The 23230-nt window shown below is 51.1% G+C and overlaps 12 protein-coding genes across 12 annotated transcripts; 7 read left to right on the top strand and 5 right to left on the bottom strand.

Annotated features, from left to right (window-relative positions):
• Positions 1-773: 773 nt before the first annotated feature.
• Positions 774-1100, top strand: COCCADRAFT_84554 (uncharacterized protein; the record flags this gene model as incomplete). The annotated part of the gene is made up of 1 exon (XM_007709662.1): positions 774-1100. One exon carries the CDS (start codon positions 774-776, stop codon positions 1098-1100), a length of 327 nt encoding a protein of 108 aa, XP_007707852.1.
• A 2568-nt stretch (positions 1101-3668) lies between these two features.
• COCCADRAFT_22571 (uncharacterized protein) lies at positions 3669-5109 on the top strand (the record flags this gene model as incomplete). The annotated part of the gene is made up of 3 exons (XM_007709610.1): positions 3669-3818; positions 3872-4012; positions 4066-5109. The coding sequence occupies 3 exons, from the start codon at positions 3669-3671 to the stop codon at positions 5107-5109; spliced, it is 1335 nt and encodes a 444-aa protein (XP_007707800.1).
• A 594-nt stretch (positions 5110-5703) lies between these two features.
• COCCADRAFT_32917 (uncharacterized protein) lies at positions 5704-7297 on the top strand (the record flags this gene model as incomplete). The annotated part of the gene is made up of 3 exons (XM_007709630.1): positions 5704-5936; positions 6138-6531; positions 6581-7297. 3 exons carry the CDS (start codon positions 5704-5706, stop codon positions 7295-7297), a joined length of 1344 nt encoding a protein of 447 aa, XP_007707820.1.
• Positions 7298-7695: 398 nt separating this feature from the next.
• Positions 7696-9357, top strand: COCCADRAFT_84409 (uncharacterized protein; the record flags this gene model as incomplete). Its single annotated transcript, XM_007709661.1, has 2 exons — positions 7696-8421; positions 8473-9357. The coding sequence occupies 2 exons, from the start codon at positions 7696-7698 to the stop codon at positions 9355-9357; spliced, it is 1611 nt and encodes a 536-aa protein (XP_007707851.1).
• Positions 9358-10145: 788 nt separating this feature from the next.
• COCCADRAFT_84581 (uncharacterized protein) lies at positions 10146-10358 on the top strand (the record flags this gene model as incomplete). The annotated part of the gene is made up of 1 exon (XM_007709660.1): positions 10146-10358. The coding sequence occupies one exon, from the start codon at positions 10146-10148 to the stop codon at positions 10356-10358; it is 213 nt and encodes a 70-aa protein (XP_007707850.1).
• Positions 10359-13280: 2922 nt separating this feature from the next.
• On the top strand, positions 13281-13669 carry COCCADRAFT_22569 (uncharacterized protein; the record flags this gene model as incomplete). The annotated part of the gene is made up of 2 exons (XM_007709609.1): positions 13281-13436; positions 13523-13669. The coding sequence occupies 2 exons, from the start codon at positions 13281-13283 to the stop codon at positions 13667-13669; spliced, it is 303 nt and encodes a 100-aa protein (XP_007707799.1).
• Positions 13670-14992: 1323 nt separating this feature from the next.
• COCCADRAFT_84476 (uncharacterized protein) lies at positions 14993-16639 on the bottom strand (the record flags this gene model as incomplete). Its single annotated transcript, XM_007709659.1, has 1 exon — positions 14993-16639. One exon carries the CDS (start codon positions 16637-16639, stop codon positions 14993-14995), a length of 1647 nt encoding a protein of 548 aa, XP_007707849.1.
• Positions 16640-17313: 674 nt separating this feature from the next.
• COCCADRAFT_84564 (uncharacterized protein) lies at positions 17314-17895 on the bottom strand (the record flags this gene model as incomplete). The annotated part of the gene is made up of 1 exon (XM_007709658.1): positions 17314-17895. One exon carries the CDS (start codon positions 17893-17895, stop codon positions 17314-17316), a length of 582 nt encoding a protein of 193 aa, XP_007707848.1.
• Positions 17896-17913: 18 nt separating this feature from the next.
• On the bottom strand, positions 17914-18162 carry COCCADRAFT_84391 (uncharacterized protein; the record flags this gene model as incomplete). Its single annotated transcript, XM_007709657.1, has 1 exon — positions 17914-18162. A coding segment is annotated over one exon (249 nt), but the record flags the coding sequence as incomplete, so codon positions are not given.
• Positions 18163-18617: 455 nt separating this feature from the next.
• COCCADRAFT_84400 (uncharacterized protein) lies at positions 18618-19627 on the bottom strand (the record flags this gene model as incomplete). The annotated part of the gene is made up of 2 exons (XM_007709656.1): positions 18618-19508; positions 19562-19627. 2 exons carry the CDS (start codon positions 19625-19627, stop codon positions 18618-18620), a joined length of 957 nt encoding a protein of 318 aa, XP_007707846.1.
• Positions 19628-20340: 713 nt separating this feature from the next.
• On the top strand, positions 20341-20991 carry COCCADRAFT_84403 (uncharacterized protein; the record flags this gene model as incomplete). Its single annotated transcript, XM_007709655.1, has 2 exons — positions 20341-20866; positions 20921-20991. 2 exons carry the CDS (start codon positions 20341-20343, stop codon positions 20989-20991), a joined length of 597 nt encoding a protein of 198 aa, XP_007707845.1.
• Positions 20992-21211: 220 nt separating this feature from the next.
• Positions 21212-22305, bottom strand: COCCADRAFT_1252 (uncharacterized protein; the record flags this gene model as incomplete). The annotated part of the gene is made up of 2 exons (XM_007709583.1): positions 21212-21893; positions 21956-22305. 2 exons carry the CDS (start codon positions 22303-22305, stop codon positions 21212-21214), a joined length of 1032 nt encoding a protein of 343 aa, XP_007707773.1.
• Between the last annotated feature and the right edge of the window lie 925 nt (positions 22306-23230).

The following is a 23230-nucleotide window of genomic DNA, read 5'->3' as shown; positions in this document are numbered from 1 at the left end:
TCTCGCTCTCGTCCAGTGCATCTCGAAGCTGGCTCATAGTCACTTTGGCCTCGGATGCCTCCTCGCTGGCTTGTGCTGCCCGTTTCTCCAGCTCTTCCATCTTCTTGCGAAGCTCCTTCTCAGATGCCACAAGATCCTCCTTGTCTTCTACAGCACGCGCCTGTGCACGCTCTGCATCTCGCACCTTTTGCTTCAGCTCCTCAAGCTCTCGCGCCCGACGACGGCTGAACGTGCTTGCCTGCTCCTCGGCCCGCTCACGCTCTTCAATCGCAATGTCGAGCCGCTCTTGCATCTCCCGTACCCGCGTGTCCGCTCGTCCCTGCGCATCATTCAGCAGTCTTCGCATCGTCTCAGCTTCGCGACCGCGTTCGCTCAGCAATCGATGCGCATCGGCTAGCTCTTCTTCCAGACTTTCGCTCTTGGCTCGTACCTCCTTCATCTGAGTGCTGATCTCTTGTGTTTGATCTTGCATGCTGTTCATGAGATCCTGTGCACTCGCATACTGAGCTGACTTGAGTTGAATGTCATCTCGTAGACCAGATACCTCACGCGTGATTTTGGCTACTTCGTCCTCGAGGTCGCGCACCTTGTTGCGAGATGTCTTGAGCTCTTCTTGCGCTTTTGCCAAGTCTTTGGTCAGCTTGTCTCGCGCTTCCACAACGTCCTTGCGCTCTGTTTCCGAGTTTTTGAGATCGCGCTGGATCTTCTTGTTGGTCTCTTCCAGCGCCAACTTCTGACTGATTTCCTGCTTCATCTTGTCGTTGAGTGATTTGATGTCACTCTCCTTGCTCGACAATTGCGACTTGTACTCGGCAATCTCCGAACGGAGGTCTTTCTCGCGGCCCTCTAGCTTGCGGACTTCACCCGTCTTGGTTGCCAGCTCGTCTTTAGTGCTTCGCAGCTCGGCGACTTCTTTGCGCAGAGATGTTAGCTCAGGCTGTGCCTTTTGCAACACCTCTCGCATCTCCGTCAGATCCTTGAAGCGAGACGCAGCAAGCTTCTCCGCAACCGATAGATCTGTTTGCAGTGATTCAGCCCTGGCCTTGAGCTCCGCAAACTCGGCAGTCAGCGCTTCTCGTTCCTGCTGTGACGATTCTTGAGCTGCCTTTCCTGTCTTCAATTCAGCAATCTCGCCTTCAAGCTTGCTGATATTTTCCTGCAAAGCCGTCTTTTCCGCCTGTAACTCTTTGACCTTGTCTTTGGCTTCGGTATGCTCAAGTCCATAGTCGAGGAGATCCTGTCGCAGTGTATCAATCTCCTCCTGCATATCTTCTTGGTCCTTTGCCTTCTTCTTGAGCAACTCAATCGACGACGTCTTCTCCGAAACTTCATCCTGAAGCTTCTCAATCTCCGCCGTCTTTTCCTCCAGATCTGACTTGAGCTGTGCCACATTCTTCAGTGCCTCCTCCAGTTGCGACGGCGAAAACTCTGCGTCCCGAGGACTGAGCAGCCCGTCGTTGTCTCCTGCCTCGCTTGGTGTCGCTTCGGGAGTCACGGCTCCAGTTCCCTCCGACCCCTTTGCACCCTTCTTCTTGTTCTTGTTGCGATTCCTCTTCTTGGCAGATGCACTGAGCGGTGCTGCCGGAGAAGGTAGTGCTGGAGATGGGGGCGCCGGTTCTACCTTGATAGATGCTGGCTTGGCATCCGCCTTCTCAAGATTCTTCTTCTCAAGATCGTGCTTAGCCTGCTCGAGTTTAACCAAAGCGCTGTCACGCTTAGATTCCGCCGCCTTCAGCTGTTCGCGCACCTTATCAAGCAAGCTGCTCATCGTCTCGTTCTTCTTCTCACTCTTTGCATGCTTGTCGCGCAGTTGCGAGAGCTCGTTGTCTAGCTCCTCAATGCGACGCTCCAAAGATTCGACTTGGTCCTCTTCCACAATCTTCTCTCCCTTCTCAGCGTGCAAGTCTTCCAACTCCTTGGTCGTGGCCTCGAGCTTCTTCTTGAGACCACTGATGGTTTTTTCATTCTCACCATGCGACTCCTTGTGCTTTTCGAGCTCCTCTTCTGCGCTAGTGACCTTTGCCTTGAGCTCCTCAATGCTACCATTCAGCTCCTTTTCACGCTCATCCGCCTCGCGCTGCAGGCGCTGATGCGTGTCCTTGAACGTGTTCAGATCATTAGTCGTCGTCTCCAGATTCTGCATAAAGGATTGTGCTGATTCCTGTGCCGTCGAAAGTTCGTTCTTGAGCGACTTGTTTTCCTCTTCGAGCTTCTCCACTTTTGCCTCGGTCTCTTGTAGTTGCGCTTGCACACGAGGTAATTCGCTGTCGTACGAGAAGAAGTCTTCGCCTTCTCCAGTGGTGTCTGTCTGCTTGGGTTCTTTTGATGGCAACGAGGGTGTAGCTGAATCGGTCTGCGTTGTGGAGCTGTCTTGCTCATTCTCCTTGCTTGTTTGCGCCTGCGATTTGAGTGTTTCCACCTCTTCAGACGCCTCCTTTGCGCGTTTCTCGGCATCCTCGAGCTTCTTGTTGAGCTCATCACGCTCCCTAGATACACGCTTGAGCTCTTCCATAAGCATGTCGCTTTTGACGTTCAGTTGACCTAAGTATTCCACAAAGGCGCTGGCATCGCTGATAGAAGTAAGAGGAGTGTATTCGCGCAGAGAACTCTCAAACGCCTCGATTGCGCCAACCCTAGCGTGTGCGATGCGGTACGACCGGAGTAACTCTGATTTCCAGGTTAGCTTCGCGTACCTTGTGTGACAAACTTTGCGGTCAAAGAGGGAGCAGGTGGCGGATTTGGAAAGAATAGTGCAGCCAGGAAAGTCTTGAGGGTACATGCGCATGATGTAGGTGCTGGCTGCGTCCCCTGCTCACGACATGTGGCTTGAAAGGAATCAGCGCATTCGGACGAAGGTACCACTCACCAGTGTACTTGGGCTCCAGTTTGTCCAATCTACGGAGCCGCAGCTTGACCTCTGGGGGGATTTCCGGTGGTTGTTCCGGTTTCTCTTGCGCCTCTGCCTCCACCTGCGCCTCCCCTTCTGCGACCTGCGCCTCCTCCTTCTTATCGTCGCCGTTCTCGGTCGTGGCATCTGCTGCTGGCGCCTTTTTCTTAGGGCGTGGTGTGGCAGCTCGGCTTGGCTGTTCCTCGTCCTCGCCTATGACAAAGTCCGGGTCGAATTCAGAGGGATCGGGGCCCTTTCCAGCGGGCGCGGCTTTGCTGCTGTCGCCATCTTTGGATCGTGCTGTTCGTTTCGAGGGCGATAGATTACGGGAATTAGAGCGCCGTGCTGTAGCCGAATTGGATCGCGAAGGTCTGGTCTGCTGGGCGGCTTGCTGGGCGGCTTTCTGGCGGGCCTGTTCCTCAGCAATCGCGTCTATTGCCCCTCGAATGCGCTGTGTCTCAAGTCAGCCTGGCGATGTTATAGCTCTGGGAGTGATGTGGGCACCTGGAACATGATGAAGTTGTTTTACAAAGAAGGATAATAAGACATGCAAGAAAAGACACCAAACAGGCTTGTTAATCGAATGTCGGATGCAGGACCATGGGCGAGCACTAGAGTATCCGGACACGTTCTGGGGTGTCCATTGCGGCTGGGATTCAGGCGATGCGCTAGGATCAGCGTTCGGTAAACTAGCGCCACAGCCAGGGCTGCCCCGAATCCGAACTTTTTCTCCCCCAGCCTGGCCTCCCCCACCACCACCATCACCATCACCATAACAACAATGGCAAACGTGGAGATTGCACTCCCCCTCCCGGTCCTGCCCGAAGGTTGGGCTGGTGAGAAGGACTTCAAGGCCATCGGCCAGTTGAGTGAAGCCAACGACCGCAACATTGAGCCTGTCGGCCCACACTTCTTGGCCTATGCCCGCAGAGTATGTTCAATATCGCCGAGCCACACAACATCAATACTAATTCTCCCATGTAGAAGCGTCACAAGCGCACTTTCTCCGAAGACGACCGCATCCAGGCCCAGGCCAATGTCAAGAGCGTTGAGGAGGAGGATCCCGATGATGTTGACGAGCCTGAGGACCCTCTGATGCTGCAGCGTGAGGCAAAGGACTGGAAGGTAAGAATTGCTAAGGATGTTCCTGGATTACACTATACTAACATGGCATGCAGTCTCAAGATCATTACGCTGTGCTTGGTATAACCCGCTACCGATGGCGCGCAACCGACGACCAGATCAAGCGCGCACACCGCAGGAAGGTGCTCAAGCATCACCCCGACAAGAAGGCAGCCAAGGGCGGCACCGAAGACGACCAATTCTTCAAGTGTATCCAGAAGGCCCACGAAGTCCTGTCCGACCCTGTCAAGAGGAGGCAATTCGACTCTGTCGACGAGGCCGCCGAGGTTGAGCCACCATCGAAGAAGGAGACGCAAAAGGGCAACTTCTACAAACTCTGGGGCAAAGTTTTCGAGGCTGAGGGGCGCTTCTCCAACCAGCAACCGGTACCCAAGCTCGGTAACGAGAACAGCACCAAGGAGGAGGTTGAGCACTTCTACAACTTCTGGTACAACTTTGACAGCTGGAGATCATTCGAATACCTTGACGAGGATGTACCAGACGACAACGAAAACCGCGACCAGAAGCGTCACGTTGAGCGTAAGAACCAGGCCGCCCGTCGCAAGAAGAAGACTGAGGACACTGCCCGTCTGAGGCACTTGGTCGACGACTGCCTTGCTCTCGATGAGCGTATCAAGAAGTTCCGTCAAGCCGAGCACGCACAGAAGAACAAGCGCCGTCTCGAAAAGGAGGCTGCTCAGAAGCGAGAGGCAGAAGAGGCTGAGAAGAGGAAGGCTGAGGAGGCCAAGGCTGCTGCTGAGAAGGAGGCAGCTGAGAAGGCGGCAAAGGCCGACACAAAGAAGGCCAAGGAAGCTGCGAAGAATGCGGCAAAGAAGAACAAGCGTGTGGTGCGTGGTGCAGCCAAGGACGCCAACTACTTCCACGGTGATGGTGAAGCGCCCGCATCCCAAGTCGATGCTGCTCTGGCCGACGTGGACCTCATCATCACCAAGCAGGATCACGAGGAGCTGGCGGCATTGACGAGCAAGCTCAACAACGTCAAGGACGCAGCCAAGATCAAGGAGATCTTCCAGGAAGAGGCCCAGCGCCTGATTGGTGCCTCGAAGCTCAGCCAGGGCGAACTCCGCGCCTTGGCCTAGACTTTTGTGAAGGAGGTAACGATAGACATGTAGACTTGAATGATGACACTTTTACTTGTGATTGGTGTGTGTTGACTATTCCCGAAGTGTCATTACTAGAATGGGACATTGGTGCATTTGTGTATGTGTACATGTGCTTCTTTTTTTTTCTCATAAAGTTACTAGTATGTCATGGACGTCCGATGCGCCAAACGCGCCAAACGGGTGGATCTCCAATAGGCCAGGGTCTGGAAGGCATGGCGGATGGTTCGACACATCACCAAGCGCTTGCCGTCACTCAGAATAGGCAGCGCATTGACAGCGACTAAGTAGATGCTCTCTTTCCCGCTGCCCACCCTCCTCCACCCGCGACCTACAGCAGACAGACGTCTTCTGCCCGTTACCCACACCATCGCTAGTTATCCCCAACTACCCCGCGAGCTCCCATTCCCCCGCGCCAAGGGCATTCATCCGACGCACAGCAGATCCCGTTGCCAGTGCACGCGCGCATTGCCAGTGGGGTTTTCTGGCGCCGGCAGACCTGCAACACAATTCTTACTGTAGTACCCAACCCTACCTCAAGTGCTCTCGCTGCTTGTCTCTGTAAAATCCACCATGAGTGCTTCGCCAAAGACCAAGGACGGCCGCCATGCTTCCCCAGCGCCGCGCAAGTCTTCAGGTCCCTTTCCACCCAGCCCGCTACAGACTGCCACTGGCGCAAAGCCCGCACTCGAGGAGACACGGCGGCCGTCGACAATTCAGTTTCTGGCGCATAGGAATGCATCATTACCGAGAGGCACACCCAGACCCCGCGAGCGACGTCGGCTATCGTCACCGCCGCCTCCACCGTAAGTACTACCCCAGCGATGCATTTCTCATGGCTATGTTTGCGTGCGCTTTTCCGTTATAACCTCGGCCCTCTGTTCATATGTAAAGAACAACTGCAACCAAGAGCAAGCACGCTTGGCTTGGCTTTGGGGGTTAAACGTCAGACTTGCTCAGTCTCCCAGGCTCAGTCTGCGCAAACCAAAGCTAACCAGCGAGTCCAGCGTCTTCCAGAACCGAGTGTCTTTTGACACGTTTGACAAGCCTGCCGACTTTATAGAAGAGAGCTCCTTCACACTCATCGCCAAACACAAAGACTACGAGTACACGAAGCGCTCGCGGACGTTCCTGTGTGGTTTCGACGAGAACGAGTATTCAGTATATGCCCTTCAGTGGCTCATTAACGAGCTGGTGGACGACGGCGACGAGATAGTATGCCTGCGCGTAGTCGAAAAAGAAGACGCAATAGCCGGAGACCGCAGTGTTGAGTCGGGCCGGTATCGCGTTGAGGCTGAGAACACAATGGCAGATATACAGAGCCGCAATCACGACAACAAGGCTATCAACTTGATATTAGAATTTTCAATAGGCAAGGTCAACAAGGTCATAGACGACATGGTGAGGATGGCATGGTGCATGTGAGGTGTTCGGGCTGACCATAGTGCAGATTAACCTCTACGAGCCCGCGATTCTAGTGGTCGGCACAAGAGGCAAAAGTCTAGGTGGCTTCCAAGGGTTGCTTCCCGGAAGTGTGTCAAAGTATTGTCTGCAGCATTCGCCAGTCCCTGTCATCGTTGTCCGACCAACATCCAAACGCGACAAGGCAAAGAGCAAGCGCACGAACGATCCCGATAGGCAGGGCTACCGAGAGCTTCTTGCGAAGAGTGAGAGACTGCCAGAGTACGACAGCCCGCGAAACACCTTCTTTGCGAACGAAGACGAGGCAGCGACGGTTGGAGCAGCCGCGACAACACCTAAGCCAGTCGCAGAAACAGCGCACCCCTTGGCACAGGTTGAGCGTGCGCAAGATAGCAGCGACGATGAGCTGGAGACGGGCAACAGCGATGCATTGCTTGGAGATGATCCACGGAGTCCAGGCCCCATGATGAAGAGCCCACATCTACAGAATCTCGACAGCCCCGAACTGAGCAGCCAGTCCAGCAGTGAGGACGAAGACGAGCGGGGCGAAGGCTCAACAACGACTGGAATGTCTACTGTAGATTTGGCGTCACAGAATGCTGATGCAAGCACCGAAGAGCCCAAGCCGGCAGAGAGTCCCGAGCCGCAGGAGAGCTCCAAGTCGTACGTGGACAGTCTCATAAAAGCAGCTCAGGAGGGGTCTGAAGATGCGGCACCCGCTGGAAAGGGTGCACCAGAAACATAGTTGACTAGCAATACCCATATTTATTTGAGGTCTCCAAGGCCATGTCCTGGTGCCGTACAAGATGCAAACTACTTGGATGTGCATTCTCCGTGATACTTAGACTCTACTTAGTGCAGTGGCATGTGGGGGTGCTTGGCTGGTAGATCCCTGCCTGATCGACAATGATGACGTTTCGTGTGGCTGCGGGCTGCGGGTGCCACAGCTCGCCGGCGCGTTCCTGGCTGTTGCTGTGGCCGCCTCGGACTCGGACAGTTGGGTGTGAGTAAGCTTGCACCTCCAAACCAAAACCACCTCTGATGTGTAAACGTAGCCACATTGTTTCTCGTCATTGATGGATACTCCCGCTTCCCCCTTAACCAGGACCAACTGGCACTAACACCCGCATTTACGTACATCCAATGTTCCCGCCGAACCCAGACGACTGCGATGAGTGTGTGCCGGACTATGCTCGCCAACAAAGTCCTATGGCTGTCGCCATCTCCGCCTTGCCTTTTATCCTCACCTTTCTCGGAGTGGCCTTTGTAGTATCGCACAAACTGTTTCCTATCTTATCGGGCCACGCACATCGCAAAGCGCAGCATGAACCCCCACGTCCTTCCAGCCTGGCCCAGCGCGACAGAGCTTCTTTCTTCCGGACCTTGCGCCCGACTGCAACCTCGCTCGCAAGCATCATATTCTCCACCAACTTTGCCCTCTCTGCTGTGCTGGTAGAACTGATTTTATGCGAAATCTCAAACACGATTGATCGTGCTACTCGGACCCTAGCTCTCAAGATCACGCTGCCCTCGCTACTCTTCCTCCTTGTCGTCGCAACACCGGCCTTCGAGATACACTCCTTCATATCAGGAACAGGCTTGGAATTTCGGGGAGAACGCTCATCGCGCCGTAGAGCAGCATGGGCTTTGGAGCTATGCGGCCTGGCAGTCTGGCTCGTTTGTTTCTGGTACCTGGGACGAGGCATTCTAGGCTCGTACCTCCACGAAGCGTCGTATGAGCATTCTCATACTTTTAGCGAAGGTTGTCTTGAAAGAATCGGAATCATTGGTATCAGCTTGATGGCTTCCCTCGCCGGCTTTGCTGCCATATCCGCACTCTGGCACACGTTTGGTGTGCGGTACAAACCCGTGAGTTTTTGTTGACTCGACAGATTGTGCTTAATAAACTAAACTCTACAGGTCACGGAATCAGATATTGCTCGCAAACAGGCTGGGCTTCAGGCAACAAACGACATGCTCTTGGTCAAGGAAAGCCGACTTCGCGCAATCGAACGTAAGCTATCAGAGAATCCTCAACAGGGCTTCATGGGCCGAGTGGTCGGCTCGATTCGTGCCAATCCGGATGCACAGGAGCGAAGCACTCTGCAGTTGGAAATACAGGGACTCGAGACGATGCGTCATTCACTGCAGAATTCAATGACTGTGCTTCAGAACCGACGGCAATCACAGCTCCGCGCACACACTGCACATGGACGGCTGTTGAACATGTTCTCCTATGTATTTGCAATCTATTGCGCGTACCGCATCGGTGCAACAACCATCAGTACTCTCCGTCGCCTCTCGTCTCCCAACGCCAGCTTCTCGAGCAGTGACCCAATTAACAATTTCCTCGCTCTCCTAGCAAAGCACTGGGATCCGACCATTGACCGGGTAGCATGGAGTCGTACCATTTCCTTCCTACTCTCGGGCGTCATGCTCCTTCTCTCGTTCAACAGCGTCTTCCAGACATTTTTACTGTTTGCGAAAGTTGTGCCTGGCCTGTTGTACCACGCGAAAACAAACTTTGCACTTATCATCTCGCAGGTCGCAGCAACATATGTCATCAGCTCGGCGTTGTTACTGCGTAGTAATCTGCCACCGGAGATGAAGAGCAAGATAGGGGATGCATTGGGTGCGCCGTTAGAGCCTAGATTTACAGAGAGATGGTTTGAGGGCTGGTTCCTAGCTGCAAGCGCAGCGACAGCTCTAGGCATCTGGTTGGGCAAACGATTAAAGGGAAGTGAATGGGATGACGACGGAGACGGAGGCGACGTAGACGTAGAAATGGGGAAACGAAGCACATAGCTATTGTGTTAGGTAGCACATACATCTGACTACCAAATACAACAATTATGGGTTGACGTAAGTGAGGGACCAGTATAGGACCCCCCGGGCCTTTGAAATATGTAGTTGCCAGACACCCAGCAATATGACATGTGTGATCGGGCTTCGATATGGTTGAATGATAAGAACCACCGGGTACGCGTGTATTCAGACGGCGGCATGTTGTCAGCAAGCATCTTCTGCGCTTGCTAAGCACCAACCACCCCGGCCCACAATAGCGCGCCATGCAACGTGCAGCGCTTTGATGAGGTTGACGTCGATGTTGCCCGATCTGAAAGTGACGTCAGGTGCAGTGGGGCAGCTTCGCAGATGAAAAGGCACAAGGGGCCGCTCTTCTTGAGAACCATTACACCCACGCTTGCAACCGTCTCTGACATTTACATTTCCAGTGAGTATCTGCTATCAAATCCAAGTCACAGTCCAAAAGGAGCTAATCGAAGACAGAAGTTCTAACTCCTACACCAAACGTACGTTCTTTTCCTCTTATCGCGTCTGTCCCATTAGCTGTACATGAGCTTCTTCACAACCCCAAACCTGCACTTGCATTCCCAAGGAAACAATGCTTCAGATCATGTCAGAAGTCAAATTCATTGTCTGGATCCTCTTTATGGGAGCACAATTGGAACATGTCGCGACTTCTCTGCACTCTCAAGCCTAACATTCACTCCTTTACTGGCAATTGTTTTCATATCCAGCAACAAGTACTAACTCCGAGCAGCTCTTCTACCTAATCAACACCCCATACCAAAATGTCTGCCCCCAACGCCGGTCGCCAGTCTCCCGACCCCGAGCGCCAGTCTGGTGCTCAAGCCGGTCAGATCTCCGACAACGTCAACCAGCAGGGCGCTGGACCCAAGGAGGGCGCCGAGAAGTCCAGTGACAATACTAAGGACACCCTGAGCTCAAACCCCGAACACCCACTCAAGGAGCACAGCGAGGAAACCACTAGCAAGAAGGTTTAAATTAGTGGAGATGAGAAGATCGGAAGATTATGATGGATGATTGGAGGAATGTAGAGACTGCATAATTAACAGGCAATGGGCAGTCTGAATATGAAATGAACAATCGAATAGAATGATAATTTATGGCCAAGCTTTCAAAGTTCAATAGCGTCTGCAGTGCCCTGACCGTGCTCACGTCTCAGGCCCAAACATGGAAACCTCATCGGCCTACATCGCCTCTTCTTCATCAGCAATAAACACCACCCGTATCTTAATCCGTCCTACGTCAAACCAGCCATGGGCTCTCGAAATTATATCCGATAGGCTTAGATCCCTAGCTGCTCTCATCGTACATCAAAAGTCCATTGGCAGATGCGGCAGAGATGCAGAGTAGGCCGCGCCGCACAAGGATGGTACAGGTGCCACTTTGCAGATAGGTGGACGCAACAATCTACATACCAGGAAGGGGCCAAGTACTCCAATAAACTCTTAAGTCATTGCTTGATCACCTGTCTGCAGTTTAACGGGAATTTAATCGAAAGACATGAGACGTTTGTAACATGCCGACAAGAGCAGCTCTAACGACACTACAACGAAGGTCTCGGGTTGTTACAATTTGTCTATATCAGCGGGGTACTGTATATATGTATACGAAATATAAAATATTGCAGAGAAGCTGCTGTTAGATAAGAAAACAGGTATCTGCACAAATAATTCTCTTCCGCGGAACAATCGTAACTGTAAGCGCAAACGTAAATCAAGTTATAACATACTATATCCGTCGGGACTTCGGTCTTCCAAACACTGATATTCCGTCGAAAGACTTTGTGTAGAGACAAACATGTTTGCTTATCCTTGAGGATTTCAAGAAACAGTCGTTGATTTACGTTGATATTGATCAAAATGCCGAGGTTACCATGAGGCTAATCCAGAATTGAGAGTAAGGTGGGTTTGAAAGCTCATACCGAGGTTCAAAATACGGTACTACAGAGAAACCTCTACGGCAAGACACTACTCTTGCGAATTGTTCCTAGCTATGATGTGAGAACTGTAGCGGAAGACCACTGTAGACTACGTTCTCCTCGTGAGTTACGTTGCGAAGTTATTCTTATATCAGATGTCGATTGCAATGGTGACGACGCATGAACAAGCGCGTGATACTTGCAACAAGGCAAATCGTGACTTCGTACTGTTACATAGAGTGGGACTATGACTACACTACTGTGTCCCGGTCCGCACCGAGGCGAGGCTGACGATGATGCACTATGAGGATTTCGACGAATAACTACGAGCATTTGTCAAATATACCAAGATGTAAGATCCCGATAAATCTATGGAGTAAAAGGGTGGGAAAGGAAATTATAGTACACTTCACGAGTTTACTGCATCGAATGCGATAAGTAGGATCCGTTCATCCTTGTATCCTTACTGTTACCAATCCTACCACCTATACTATCTAGTATTTCCCGTTGATTCTTTGCATATCTCAGCATAACCGTCTACTTTTTCTCTATCGAAACCATGGAAGTCAAGTCTTGGTTAATTGGTACATCACGTGACACCTGCGCCCCAAGTCAAAAATAGTCTAGGTTTTCCGGTAAACTGCACGACGCACCGAGATACGTTTGAGGAGGTTGTTCACAAATCCTTTGATTCTTCAAATTCTGTGAGTCCAGGACTCTCTAGGCATTTACTCTGCACTGCTTCGTAGCGGTCTTGGTCAGATTACGATATAAGTTCAAATTTTTAAAATTCCTTGTAAAATTTGCAAGGGCGCTTGGTCTAGGGGTATGATTTTCGCTTCGCATACTATCCATGTGCGTACTTGTGAAAGGTCGTGGGTTCAATTCCCACAGCGTCCAGTCTTCTTTTTGCTCTCAAAGATACATCAGAGGATTAGCTTTTTTTGAAGTTTTTTCCTTACTCTATATTACTCTACTAATAAACCTCCTAAAAGACTGTTAGCACTAGTATATCTAGATTAAGATAGGTAGAGTATATACTTTTGGAACCCCGTGTGATACGTACGACTTAACTGTATTAGTGCCGCTAGGATTGAGTAATATTACTCGGACCTCGTTTGTGTACAGATGCTAAAAATGCAAACTTTAGTCTCTGGTACTGTGCCGGTGCACAGGGTGGCCAGCGACCCTTGTGCTGACACCACGATTGGACTAATGGGCTATCAGATGGAGAGCTTTCATGTAGTAGAAAGATATGCAACTCTTCATATTTAAACTAGCGCCGCCATTACTCTCTTTGCTAGTCCTCTCCTTGTGACGACACGAGCAATTCTAAGAACGAGATCTGTGCCAGCGTCCACCATAGTAGAACTTGTAGCTACTACAGGCTCCACACCCGTTCAGTACTAAAATTATAGACTGTCACAGCACCGAGTAAGTCCCGCCTCACTATCTCTTTTCATCTTTGTCGTAAGGAGTTATATGCTTACTGTGCTATCTATTATAAGTTTTATCATAAGGTGTTTCGCGGATAGGCATGATATACATTAAAAGAGTAGAACTAAGACGAATCCTTGAGGGGTCTTCGTAGGGGTGGTTACAACTATATACTCCTATACACGTGAAAAAGACTGTGCCATGCTAAGAGGTGCCCGATAAATCCCTAAGGATCAGTCTCTTGGTTCAGAATATCGTGACATGTATACTATAGAGACGCTAAGACGGTATTTAAGATCCTTTAGCTCTTACATGTTACCGCGGCTTACCGGACTATATCGTCCCGTACTAGTGGACCCACATACATCAATTGTGCCATGTAGCATAGTAGTTCAATATCTATCGCAGTAGTATATAAGTCGTCCAAGGTCTGCTCCTGTGTTGCTCTATACTCAATCGCTCTACCAGAATCAGTATCCTATCTTTATCGCTACCTACACAATAACCGACCTTTATAGTACTATTTGAGTTCTCATCGTCTATAATGATCGGATTACTCTTCCTCGCCGTGTCTCCTTTCCTTAGCACTGTCTCAGCAGTCTGTTGCTTAGGAACTACGCCGGGTGGTGCTCCTACAACTGATTGTCCTACAACTAGAAATGGCAGATCCGGGCAGGAAACCAAAGCCCACTGGGAATGCGTACGTACCAACATTATCAACCACGCCCTCTTCACTCCACTCTCATTAGAGTCTAAGAACTAGTGGTTACTGACTGTTTTTATCAGTGTTATGTTCCACAACTTTCATCACATAACTGCAGGAATGATTACGGCAAAGATTACGGCACGTACTTCGGACCAGCGTCGCAGAACTCTTGTCACAGGGATTCAACCAACGAACAAGAGAACGGGCGATGGATCTGCGTCGAGTAGATTAGGGTCTAGAGGGTATCGAAATGAAAGTAGCAAGAACTTACCAGACCCTCGAAGACAGTAGTCACCCGCCCTTATCGCTAGGCTTAATTAAATCACTGTCCTTTCTCTATATCATACGCCACACACACAAAACTATGTGACCACTTGTTTCTTATACCTCTTGTTACACATATCAGTGTAGGGTTATGCAATAAGAAAAACCATAGGTATTGTCTATAATCCGAGGTGACCGAGCTTGCGATCCTTCGAGGGCGCGCGTGCTTAAGAACCTATGGCTATGGTATATGGTGGTTGAGTTTAATGATGACGCACCTAATATCCGCTGCGGAGGGATCACCATTTCTCAGAAAAGGTCGAGCACCAGCGTACAGACCAGCTCCACTGAAGCCGCTGCCTCATGCTAGCGTCACGACTTTGTAGCTACACAATTCCAATTAAACCCAATATAATCCCAAGCGTCAGACAGACACTCTTACTGCTCTCAGTATCGTCTACAGCCCGTAGTTGCGTTCTGGGATGGTGTTTTTCTCACTGATGAAGATCATATGTCACTATCTGATGTCGCTCCTTCATTGATCTCACGTTAGCACAGTGAGCGCAACCGATTAAAACCCCTCATCTCTATGCTTCTAGAGACTCCCAAAGACGTCCAAATTCCTGCCTGGGTTAATTGATATGAGAAGGCACCAGATGTAATCTTTTACAACGACGAGGACGACAAAATTTAGGTCCCAGAGCCTCCACCAAAGCCGTGAGGCCGTAAGAACGAGCATAACAAACAATATAAGCACTACGCACACATCTAGGATGCTCAAAAAGTTGAACAGCTGATCATGAAGCGGCTGCGAAACTATACCAAAAAGCTCCTGCCATTGTACCGCGACGCCTACCACTCACTGGTGACTTGGAGTGATATACTACTACTTCGATCGGCGATATAACTGATACTTTGTAAGCGACAACGATCCTAGCCACGGTGATTGTCACCCAGACCCATTGCTTGCAGAACATCGAAATTAGAGCTTTTGCACTGCATGAAGCTACGATGTTATGTGGGCGTGCCACTAAGACTAACATTGCAAGGGTGTCGTGCGCCACTAGTCGCTACCTAGTATACTCGACTTTTTCTTGAAAGGTGGTGGGACAGATGCTGGATAGTAGCCTAAGCATTATCTTGTTGGAGAATAAAAAACTGCACAATGTCTCAATTTCCCAACACCAACACAATGACATGATCAAAAGAACTGATTAAATTGCCTTGGAGCCTATAATACAAAGACGGGAAACCCACATCCGTCGCAACCCATGAACCCATTATCTCTACCTAGCCTTCACACCCTTCCTACTCTTTCCACCCTCATAGTCCACAATCCCCCTCTTGCGATGATTCTGTGCAGTCCTCCACCTTACGTAAAGCATAACCGCGTCCTTGAGCCCGACGAAAAGACATCCACCGACGATACTCCTGCCCCAGCGCGTTTGCAGGAGCCCCGTCGGCTTGGCTGCGCCTCCAATCCTGCTGCCGCCATTTTTGACCCAGCCGCCGAGCCAGGAGACGGCTGGGGAGCCAGACGGGGGGTTGACCCAGGAAGCGGGGAGGGTTTGGCGTAGGAGTTCGCCGATTGCTGCTGCGATCGTGGGGAAGATAAGGGCGCCGAGGATGGTGTCTGAGAGGGAGGTGGTGGAGAAAGTGACGCCGCGTTCGCGTCGGACGTTGCGGGGGCGCTGGACTGCTGGTTGCATGGGTACGTCTGGCGCAGGGGCTTGGTTTGCGCGAACATCGACCTCAGGTGGTATCTGGACATTGTTTTCCCAATTGCCCTCTTCTTGATGCGCGTCAGCTACGGGCGCGCCATTGTTGTCCGCATCGTCGCCGTCGTTCCAGTCGGCAAAGATGTCAAAATCTAGCTCGATTTCTACTTCCTCCACAGCATCGCCATCGTCGTGCGCATGGTTGTGCTGGGCCTGATTTTGGACCTCTGCGTCAGTATTTTCGCCTGCTCGGGGTTGGATCTCTCTAAGCCACTGCTGTTCCCGCGGCAGCCATACGCGCTCGTAGTATGCATTGTAGAAACCTCGAATATATGGTAGTGCGGCAAAGGAGAAGGCGGCGCTTGGCGGCCACTGTAGCTGGAGCATCTCGTCGCCTGGATGACCTGAGCTGACGAAGAATATGAGTGGAAGAAAGGGCAAGAAAGAGTCTGCGAATGTTGTTCTGCTGGCGACCAGTACTGTGGGTATCAGAGGCAACCCGAGATCTAGCCTCCAGTGCTGTCGCAGGTGCTCAAGCCATTGCACGAGGACTGAATTGACGTTCCTGTTTGGCGTCTCGTAAAGGGGACCGAGGATTTGCAGCGCATCCTCTGTACCGAATATCTGGTATATTGTCGCTGTGCCAGAAAGCGTCAAAGTCGAGTATAGCGCTGTGCCGGTGAACAAAGCAAATCCAGGAAGTGTCAGGTTGCTGACCACGCGCTCAACGCGCCTTACAGCATCCACAACATAACTCTTCGGCCGCTGCACTTTAATCTCGCTCTTGCACTGTGGACATAATATCTTATTCGCCGTTGTGCCCGCGCGCCGCCGCGAATTGGGCGCTTCCATATCTGCTATCCAGTCGAGAAGACACTTCTCGTGCGCAACCAGGGAGCAGGCGCAGGGATTGCGCCACTCTGATGTCGTTTCATCATCCTCTGTCTCGTCGTTGAAGCAGATCCAGCACTTGCGGGGCTCATCATCCTCCTCTTGTTGCGGCGCCGCATGCTGGACGGGCGCCTCTTTTTGTTCTTGTGACGCGGGAGTGTTTGTCTGCAACGGCGGAGTGTTGAGTAGAAGCGTTTGCGAGTCGACAGATTGGCCCGAGAAACTGTCGGTCCGGCGTGTGCAGTCTTGTTGCGAAGGAGAGGCTTCAGCCGGCGGCGCAGGTCTTTGTTGCGACGCGGGGCGCTGCGGCGGTAGAGACGCCATGTCGCGGGTGACTGTTGGGACGCGATAGAGCGCCGGTGTCTTTCTTCACGTTGGTACAAATAAGACGCGGAAAGCGACGTCACGGTAGGCTGTTCGGCAAGATTAAGCGTTAGGTCGAGTGGTTTGCGAGTAATAGGGTGGAGCGATGCTCAAGTTTAGCTCGGTGTTTGTTACCCAGACTTCCCGAGGATCTGCAAGACGTCACCAGTGATCCGAGCCGAGTCAGACTGCCAAGACAAAGCACGTGTGAAAGAACGGCCTTTGTGTATTATGTAGACTACCCTCACTGAAGTGACAGGCTTCTTGCTACCGCCTAATCGATCGCAATCTCTACGAGTGCACAAAGATTGTTCCAACTTGCTTAAATTTCTGATATACAACTAATGAGGTACTCTTTCCATAATTCCTTCAATTCTAGTTCAATTGACTTGCCAAACTCGCCTTCCCGCGCCATGATGAAAAGCAAAAAACTCCAGCGCATCCGTGAAAAGAAAGGAAAATATACCACCTATCTTGCGGGATGTTTTTTGCTTTGTAACAACAACAGACAATCCCTCTTAGTAGCCGTCGCATACGTAGCGCTAATCCCATGAGCTCCAGCAATCCTCCAGCCAACGTATCCATACCTCAGCTCCACACACCTTTGCACGACCCACCAAGCCAATTCCGAGCATTTATTTTGGGTTGGATTCATCATTGCCCATTTGGCTTCTCAGGTGATCAAACGCGCCAGGTTCGAAGGGACAATTGACGTTGGGCCATAGGGCTGGCCACAGGTGCGGTGGCACTCCCATACCATAGGTCCGCTCGCCTGGCCAAACTTGATAGTTCCGGGAAGGTTCTTCATAGTACTGGGACTGTGGCTGGTGATTGTGTTGCTGTGCTTGGGCCAACTGCTCACGCACCATCTCACGGTGTGACATCCTACTCACAGATTCGTTCAAGGAAGTGAATTCATTTCCAACCGGCTGCTGCTGCGTATTATCTTGCAGGTTTGAGAGGACATCCTGCGAAGAGGATGTGTTGATGGGTGGAGAAAAGTACAGGTGCGCTGTCCAGGGGATATATGGTGATGAGGAACGATGATGGTCATATCGTCCAGTATAAGGACCCTCTCTATGATTGGGGTTGTACAGCGCTGAACAGGGACCAACTCCATTTTCATAGGTGCCATAGGGAGCTTCTTGCGTCCACGAAGGAAAGTTATCCTTGTGGGCAGTCTCTGTTTGAAGGTTTGAAGACTTAGCTAAAAGCATCGGTCCAGGTTCCTCGACAAGGTTGTCTAGACGCCAGTGAGACGTGATGCTGTCCACGTCGGAGAGAGTTTTGTAGTCCCTCCAGTTGCCCCCCTGGTCACAAGAGTCTCCGTACTCTTCTGGAACTGGCCCCAAGTTATTCAAAGAGGCCTCAGCCTTCTCTTCAGTCTTCTGGATCGGTGCCGAATTCTCGCAAGTAGCCCTCTTGTCCTCCTCCATGCAGATATTGCATTGATCGCGAGGTGTCTGCATAATGTGCTTACACATTTTGATCGTAGAGTTGGTAAAGAAGTAGTTGAAGTAGTAAAGAAATGTTCCTTTTGGAGACAATTTGAAGAGTATATATATATCACGAACTGAGTGTAGCTGTGAGTATACAGAAAGTTGTTAGAGCATTGTGGGAAAAAATGACTTGTTGATATACTATGCGGAAACACTCTAGAGGCAAACCTGACTTGCTGATGTGAATGGCAAGAAAGCCGCCCTGGCGATGTGAGGAAAAAAGTGAAAGTGTGCGACTTGTGCGGAATACTGTGAGCAAACTGTCTTGCTGATGAGAACAAGATGGAGGCGCCCTAGTGATTTGATGAAGAAACTGGTGGGAGTGAGCGTGAAAGTTGAAAATCGTAGTCTGGCCGGGATTCTTCTAGAATGAGAGTGGACTGGAGAGCACGGAATCCATTCACCAGTCTGCTGCAAGCGCCTATTAGGTCTACCCTACCCTACCATCCCTCAATCTGAAATTCGAACATGCGGTCCCCCTTGCCGTCTTCAATTGGTTTGGCATCAACGTCGTATAATGTCCGTTCCAGATATGTCACTTTGCCTTGGCGATCACACAGGACTATGATATTCTTCTGCGTGCCATAACACCCACTCGTTGCATCCGCAGCCTTGTTCTTGACCACATCACCAATCTCGTGCGCAGGCATCTTGTGCTCTTCTAGGTGATCCCTGCCAATGGCTGGGATAAAGATGCTGTGGCGCAACTGATTCAGATACATGTCCCACTCTTCGTTTTCCTTTTGGCGGGGCATCGTGTCTGTTCGGAGAAGGGTCAGGAGGCGCTGGATGAGTTGATCGCGAGACTCATTTGCAGCGACCGACTCGGCAATTGCTTTCTTGGTCCATTCCTCGCCATGAATGACTTTGGGCCACGAACGGTCGCTGTATGCAGCGTTGCTCAGGGCATGGGTTTCATCGGGTTTTTGAAGCAAACGAACTACGCCATGAACATCTGGAGTACGGTTGCTGACAATGGCTAGCCCCTTTCCCTTTTTGACGACGTCTTGCATGAAGCCGTAACATAGTGAGAAGCCGCCCACGCCTTCGACACCGTCCTGTTCAATCATTCGCTTTGCAAATTCATCGGTGGTTTCTTCCTTGGCAGGGTCGCTTTTTAACCATGCGTTGGGGATCAGGCCTCTGCTGCGTGCACCTTCGATAATCTTTTCATCCTCCTCGCGGTAGTTGGTGAGTACAGCGATGCGGCCTTGACGAGTGACACCCATCCAGGTGCCGTGTACAGGGCGATGAAGATCATAACCGCCTAGAACCTGTGTGTCTGGTGAAGGCCACCATGTTGCTTCTGCAGTTGGGCGATGGAGATATTCCTGCTCAGGGGTTAGTTGTATGTGGAGTGCTGAGTTGATCCGGCAAGCCATACATCTCGATTGTTCAGTAGTATGAAGGGGTAGTCTGGATGCGCCGTTGTCAGGATGGCGATGCACATTGTGAAGTAAGGTGTGTTTCTGTGTTCCACTATGGGTAGATGGAAAGAGGTAGAAAGCCAGTGTCTTGCACTTGTCTTGTGTGGCGTTGATGGATGCGGAAAGAGACGGGTTAAAGCAAACAAGTTTACTTAATGCAGGGCAGGCGGTGAGGATGCTTGCCAGCGAGAGGTGTCAACGCTGGCTCATATACGTGGTTCCAACAGTACAGAGTGTGGAGTGAGATGAGATGATACACGTCTAGATGAAGCAGTCGGCGTTGTACTTGAGGCGCAGTTCAATGTTCTTGTGATGATGAAAAAGAGTAACGGCCCGCCAGCGACCGAGTGCTACGGGGATGAGATGCATGACATTCCTATTTATCCTTGCACATGGCCTGCTGCATATGCTTCGTGTGCGTCTGTGGCTCTTGAGTCGTAAGCTGGCGTGAGCAGTCGTTCTCTAGTCACGCCGCACAGCATGACCTCGCAGTGTTCCTGCAGCGGAGTAACGCAGCGGAGACATCCCAAAGCGAGCATTCACGTGACAGTGCCGCCTGCCGAGGATCCCTGTCCTGTCCCGCGTCACTGGCCGGTTGCGCCTTCCTCTGCGCCCACAGCCTCCCATGGCTCCGATCCTTGCACTCCACTTTCCACCGCCCAAGCATAGCAGAGCCTGGAGCTCTGGGTGAAGAAAACACTCAGCATCATCTCCCTCGTCTGCCGACAAAGACACCATGGCAGCCAACTTCGCCCCGTACCAGGACATTCCCGAATCGTCACGAGCTCTTTCCCCACCACCACTCCGCTCGCCTCGAGCATCCGTCGACCGCTCCCGTACCATTGCCTCGCCGACTACACGCCCCTCGTATGACCACCAGGACTATTTCCAAGGCCAACCCCCCACATCTCCGCTCGGCGAACCCGACACAGAGCGCATAGCATGGGACCAACCCTCGCGCAATACGTCCTTTGGTCGTTCTCGCCAAGACATTGACATGTTCACAACATCGCTGGGCTGGCGCCTCGATTACGAAGCTTGTCTGGCATATCTGCTTCTGCCCCCGGCTGGAGGCGTTTTGCTACTTATGTTTGAGCATCAAAGCGACTACGTGCGATTCCATGCATGGCAGAGTAGTCTGCTTTTTGCCTTCATCTTTGTTCTGCACGTCATATTTAGCTGGTCGAGCTTTATCTCCTGGATCATGTTGCTGGGCGACTTGGCACTCATTGGCTGGCTGACATGGAGGGCCTATCTCGATGGTGAGTTGGGGAGCTGTCACATGCCACTCAGAACGCTTACTGACGTTTTCGTAGCCGCCACGCTCGATCGATGCGAAGTGCCCTTTTTCGGACCGCTAGCGAGCTCTATTCTTGACGACGAATAACAGAGTCATGTAGGAATTGGGAGGAATTCATGTTATAATGATTTGGGTTTTGCAATGCAGCATGGTGTTGGTGGAGTATCTCATTGGCTTCCAATTGCATTCTTGATGTGCTTAATCACAAGCGAACCTCCTTCACCTGGAGCAGCGCTCCAATACACCCTTCTTGACGACACACCTAATATACTTTTCTATCCGTATAGAACAAAGCATGCAATAGCTTCTATCCGAATCTCTCCTGTGCAATCTGCTTGAGAAACTCCATGGTCTTGCTCTCCTTTTCCCTCCTCTCCGCCAACCTCTCATTTCTCTCTGCCTCCCTCGCCCTTGCAATCTCCTCGCGCCGTATCTCCCTTTCATTCTTCTGTCGCTCCTGCTCCCGTTTCTTCTTCTTGTACACGTCAATGCCATCGTCACCCATGAGATCTGATTCCGCAACTTCCACATCTCCCGATTCCTTGGCTTCGCGAAATGATTGTAGTGTAGAAGTCGTCTCGCGCTTCTTTTCTAATTGTCGTTCGCGGCTGCCCGGATCGGCGCGTGGAACCAATTCGTCTAGACGCTCCTTCTGTGCTTTGCGGTCGGCTTTACGGGAACAGCGCAGATCATCCATATACTCAGACTGGCCTTGATCCCGGTCTTCATCTCGCAACTCATTGCGATATGTTAGGTCGTCAAGTCTGGGTATGGTTGGCCCATGGCCAGCATGTCGCGCCAGGTCTCTCGGTGGTGCTGGTCCAAATTCATCATCGCTCTCATCTTCTGCACCCTCTTTAGGCGCATAGCTGGGCGATGCTCGTCTGGCCGGGGCTTGGGCGGAGGATGCACGGTATGATTGCACTGTTTCTTGCGCCGTCTCGAGCATGGATGGGTCGTACCAGCTGCGGGCTAACTCTCCATGATTCCTAGAACGTCAGAACAACATTCCTTTGCCATGTTTTTCTTTCCGCAGAGAATCCATGCATACCATCTACTAACAAAGCTCTTCCATCGTCCCTTTGCTTCCCGCTCATCCAACTCGTCTAGTTGAATATGCTTTTGTATATCCAGGTATGACTGAAACAGCGGTCGGTACTCGTCATACTGGCGTTTCGATAGCGGCCTTGCCTTGTATGGCAAATCTATAGGTTCCCGCGCAGGCGAACGCGATCGCGTCCGCGTCCGTTTGTGTCGGTGGCTGTCGTTATCGCGGCGAGGAGAGCGCGAGTGGTGTGAGCGATGATGGCGCTTGTGACTACGCGCATCGTGTGGTGAGTGTTCAGCGCGAGGCGGGAGTTGCGCTCTGGATTCTTCAGGTGTCCAGTCTCGGCGCGGCATGATTGAGGTTGTGGGATCAGCGCAGCGCGAATGAGACAAGTTCAGACTCCATAAGTACACCGCCAGCGGACCGTCCCGCTCGCTTGGCATTACAGCATCCACTATCAACTCTAGTCTTTGCTTTTCGCATATTCATACGAGAACGTGCAACACTCCCATAACATATATTTCAAATCACCGACATTCAGCTTGCAGAAGTGAAGGCGATAGCTCATAGTAGTCCCAGCGCCCTTTTTGAAATAAATGTATAGGATGACGTAGTTGCGCTAACCCGCGAACATTGCCTCAGCACTGCCCCGCGCTGTTCAGCCCTGGTGGCTGCTTTGATAAATGTTCTATACTTCATAACTAGACTACCTTGGTCTCATTGTACTAAAAGTTTCAAACTCCAAATATTCTTCCCACTTGAATAATAATTCCTGGATTGCGATGGCACCACAACCCCCTCTTTCTAACATTCACATTTGTCACCTTTGTTCAGCACAGAAGATAGGCCCGTTTCGTAGAACCCATTCAAGCAAGCTTTTCGTTCTCAGATACCCAGGTTTAATTGTTTATCGAGGCATCAATGACTGTAAACTCTTCTCGCACATCTACAGTATCCTAACCTCAAAATGGAACGACGGCTCCAACAACTGCTTCGACATCGATCTTTTGATGTATTAACTCAGGATATTCAATGCACAATCTCCGGATTATAGTAGCACGATTAGTGGTTGGATATGAAACAATAGTGACTCTTTCTCCTACATGTAGACTTTCAGCGTCTTGGCACTTCCTGGTATTATTATTATTCCATTATAGTCCTGTATCAGCCGTTGGCTATGTAAGACTTTGGCCAAAGGCCGTTCTATCTGACTAGTTACAATTTGGTACGTTGTGCTGTATTGCGTGACTATGGTGCTTCGGCCTTTGTCTAGTTAAG

This window comes from Bipolaris zeicola (assembly GCF_000523435.1).
Source record: "Bipolaris zeicola 26-R-13 unplaced genomic scaffold scaffold_10, whole genome shotgun sequence".
Taxonomy (NCBI): domain Eukaryota; kingdom Fungi; phylum Ascomycota; class Dothideomycetes; order Pleosporales; family Pleosporaceae; genus Bipolaris; species Bipolaris zeicola.
The sequence above is the reverse complement of the archived record's forward strand: the minus strand, read 5'-3'. Positions and strand labels throughout refer to the sequence as shown.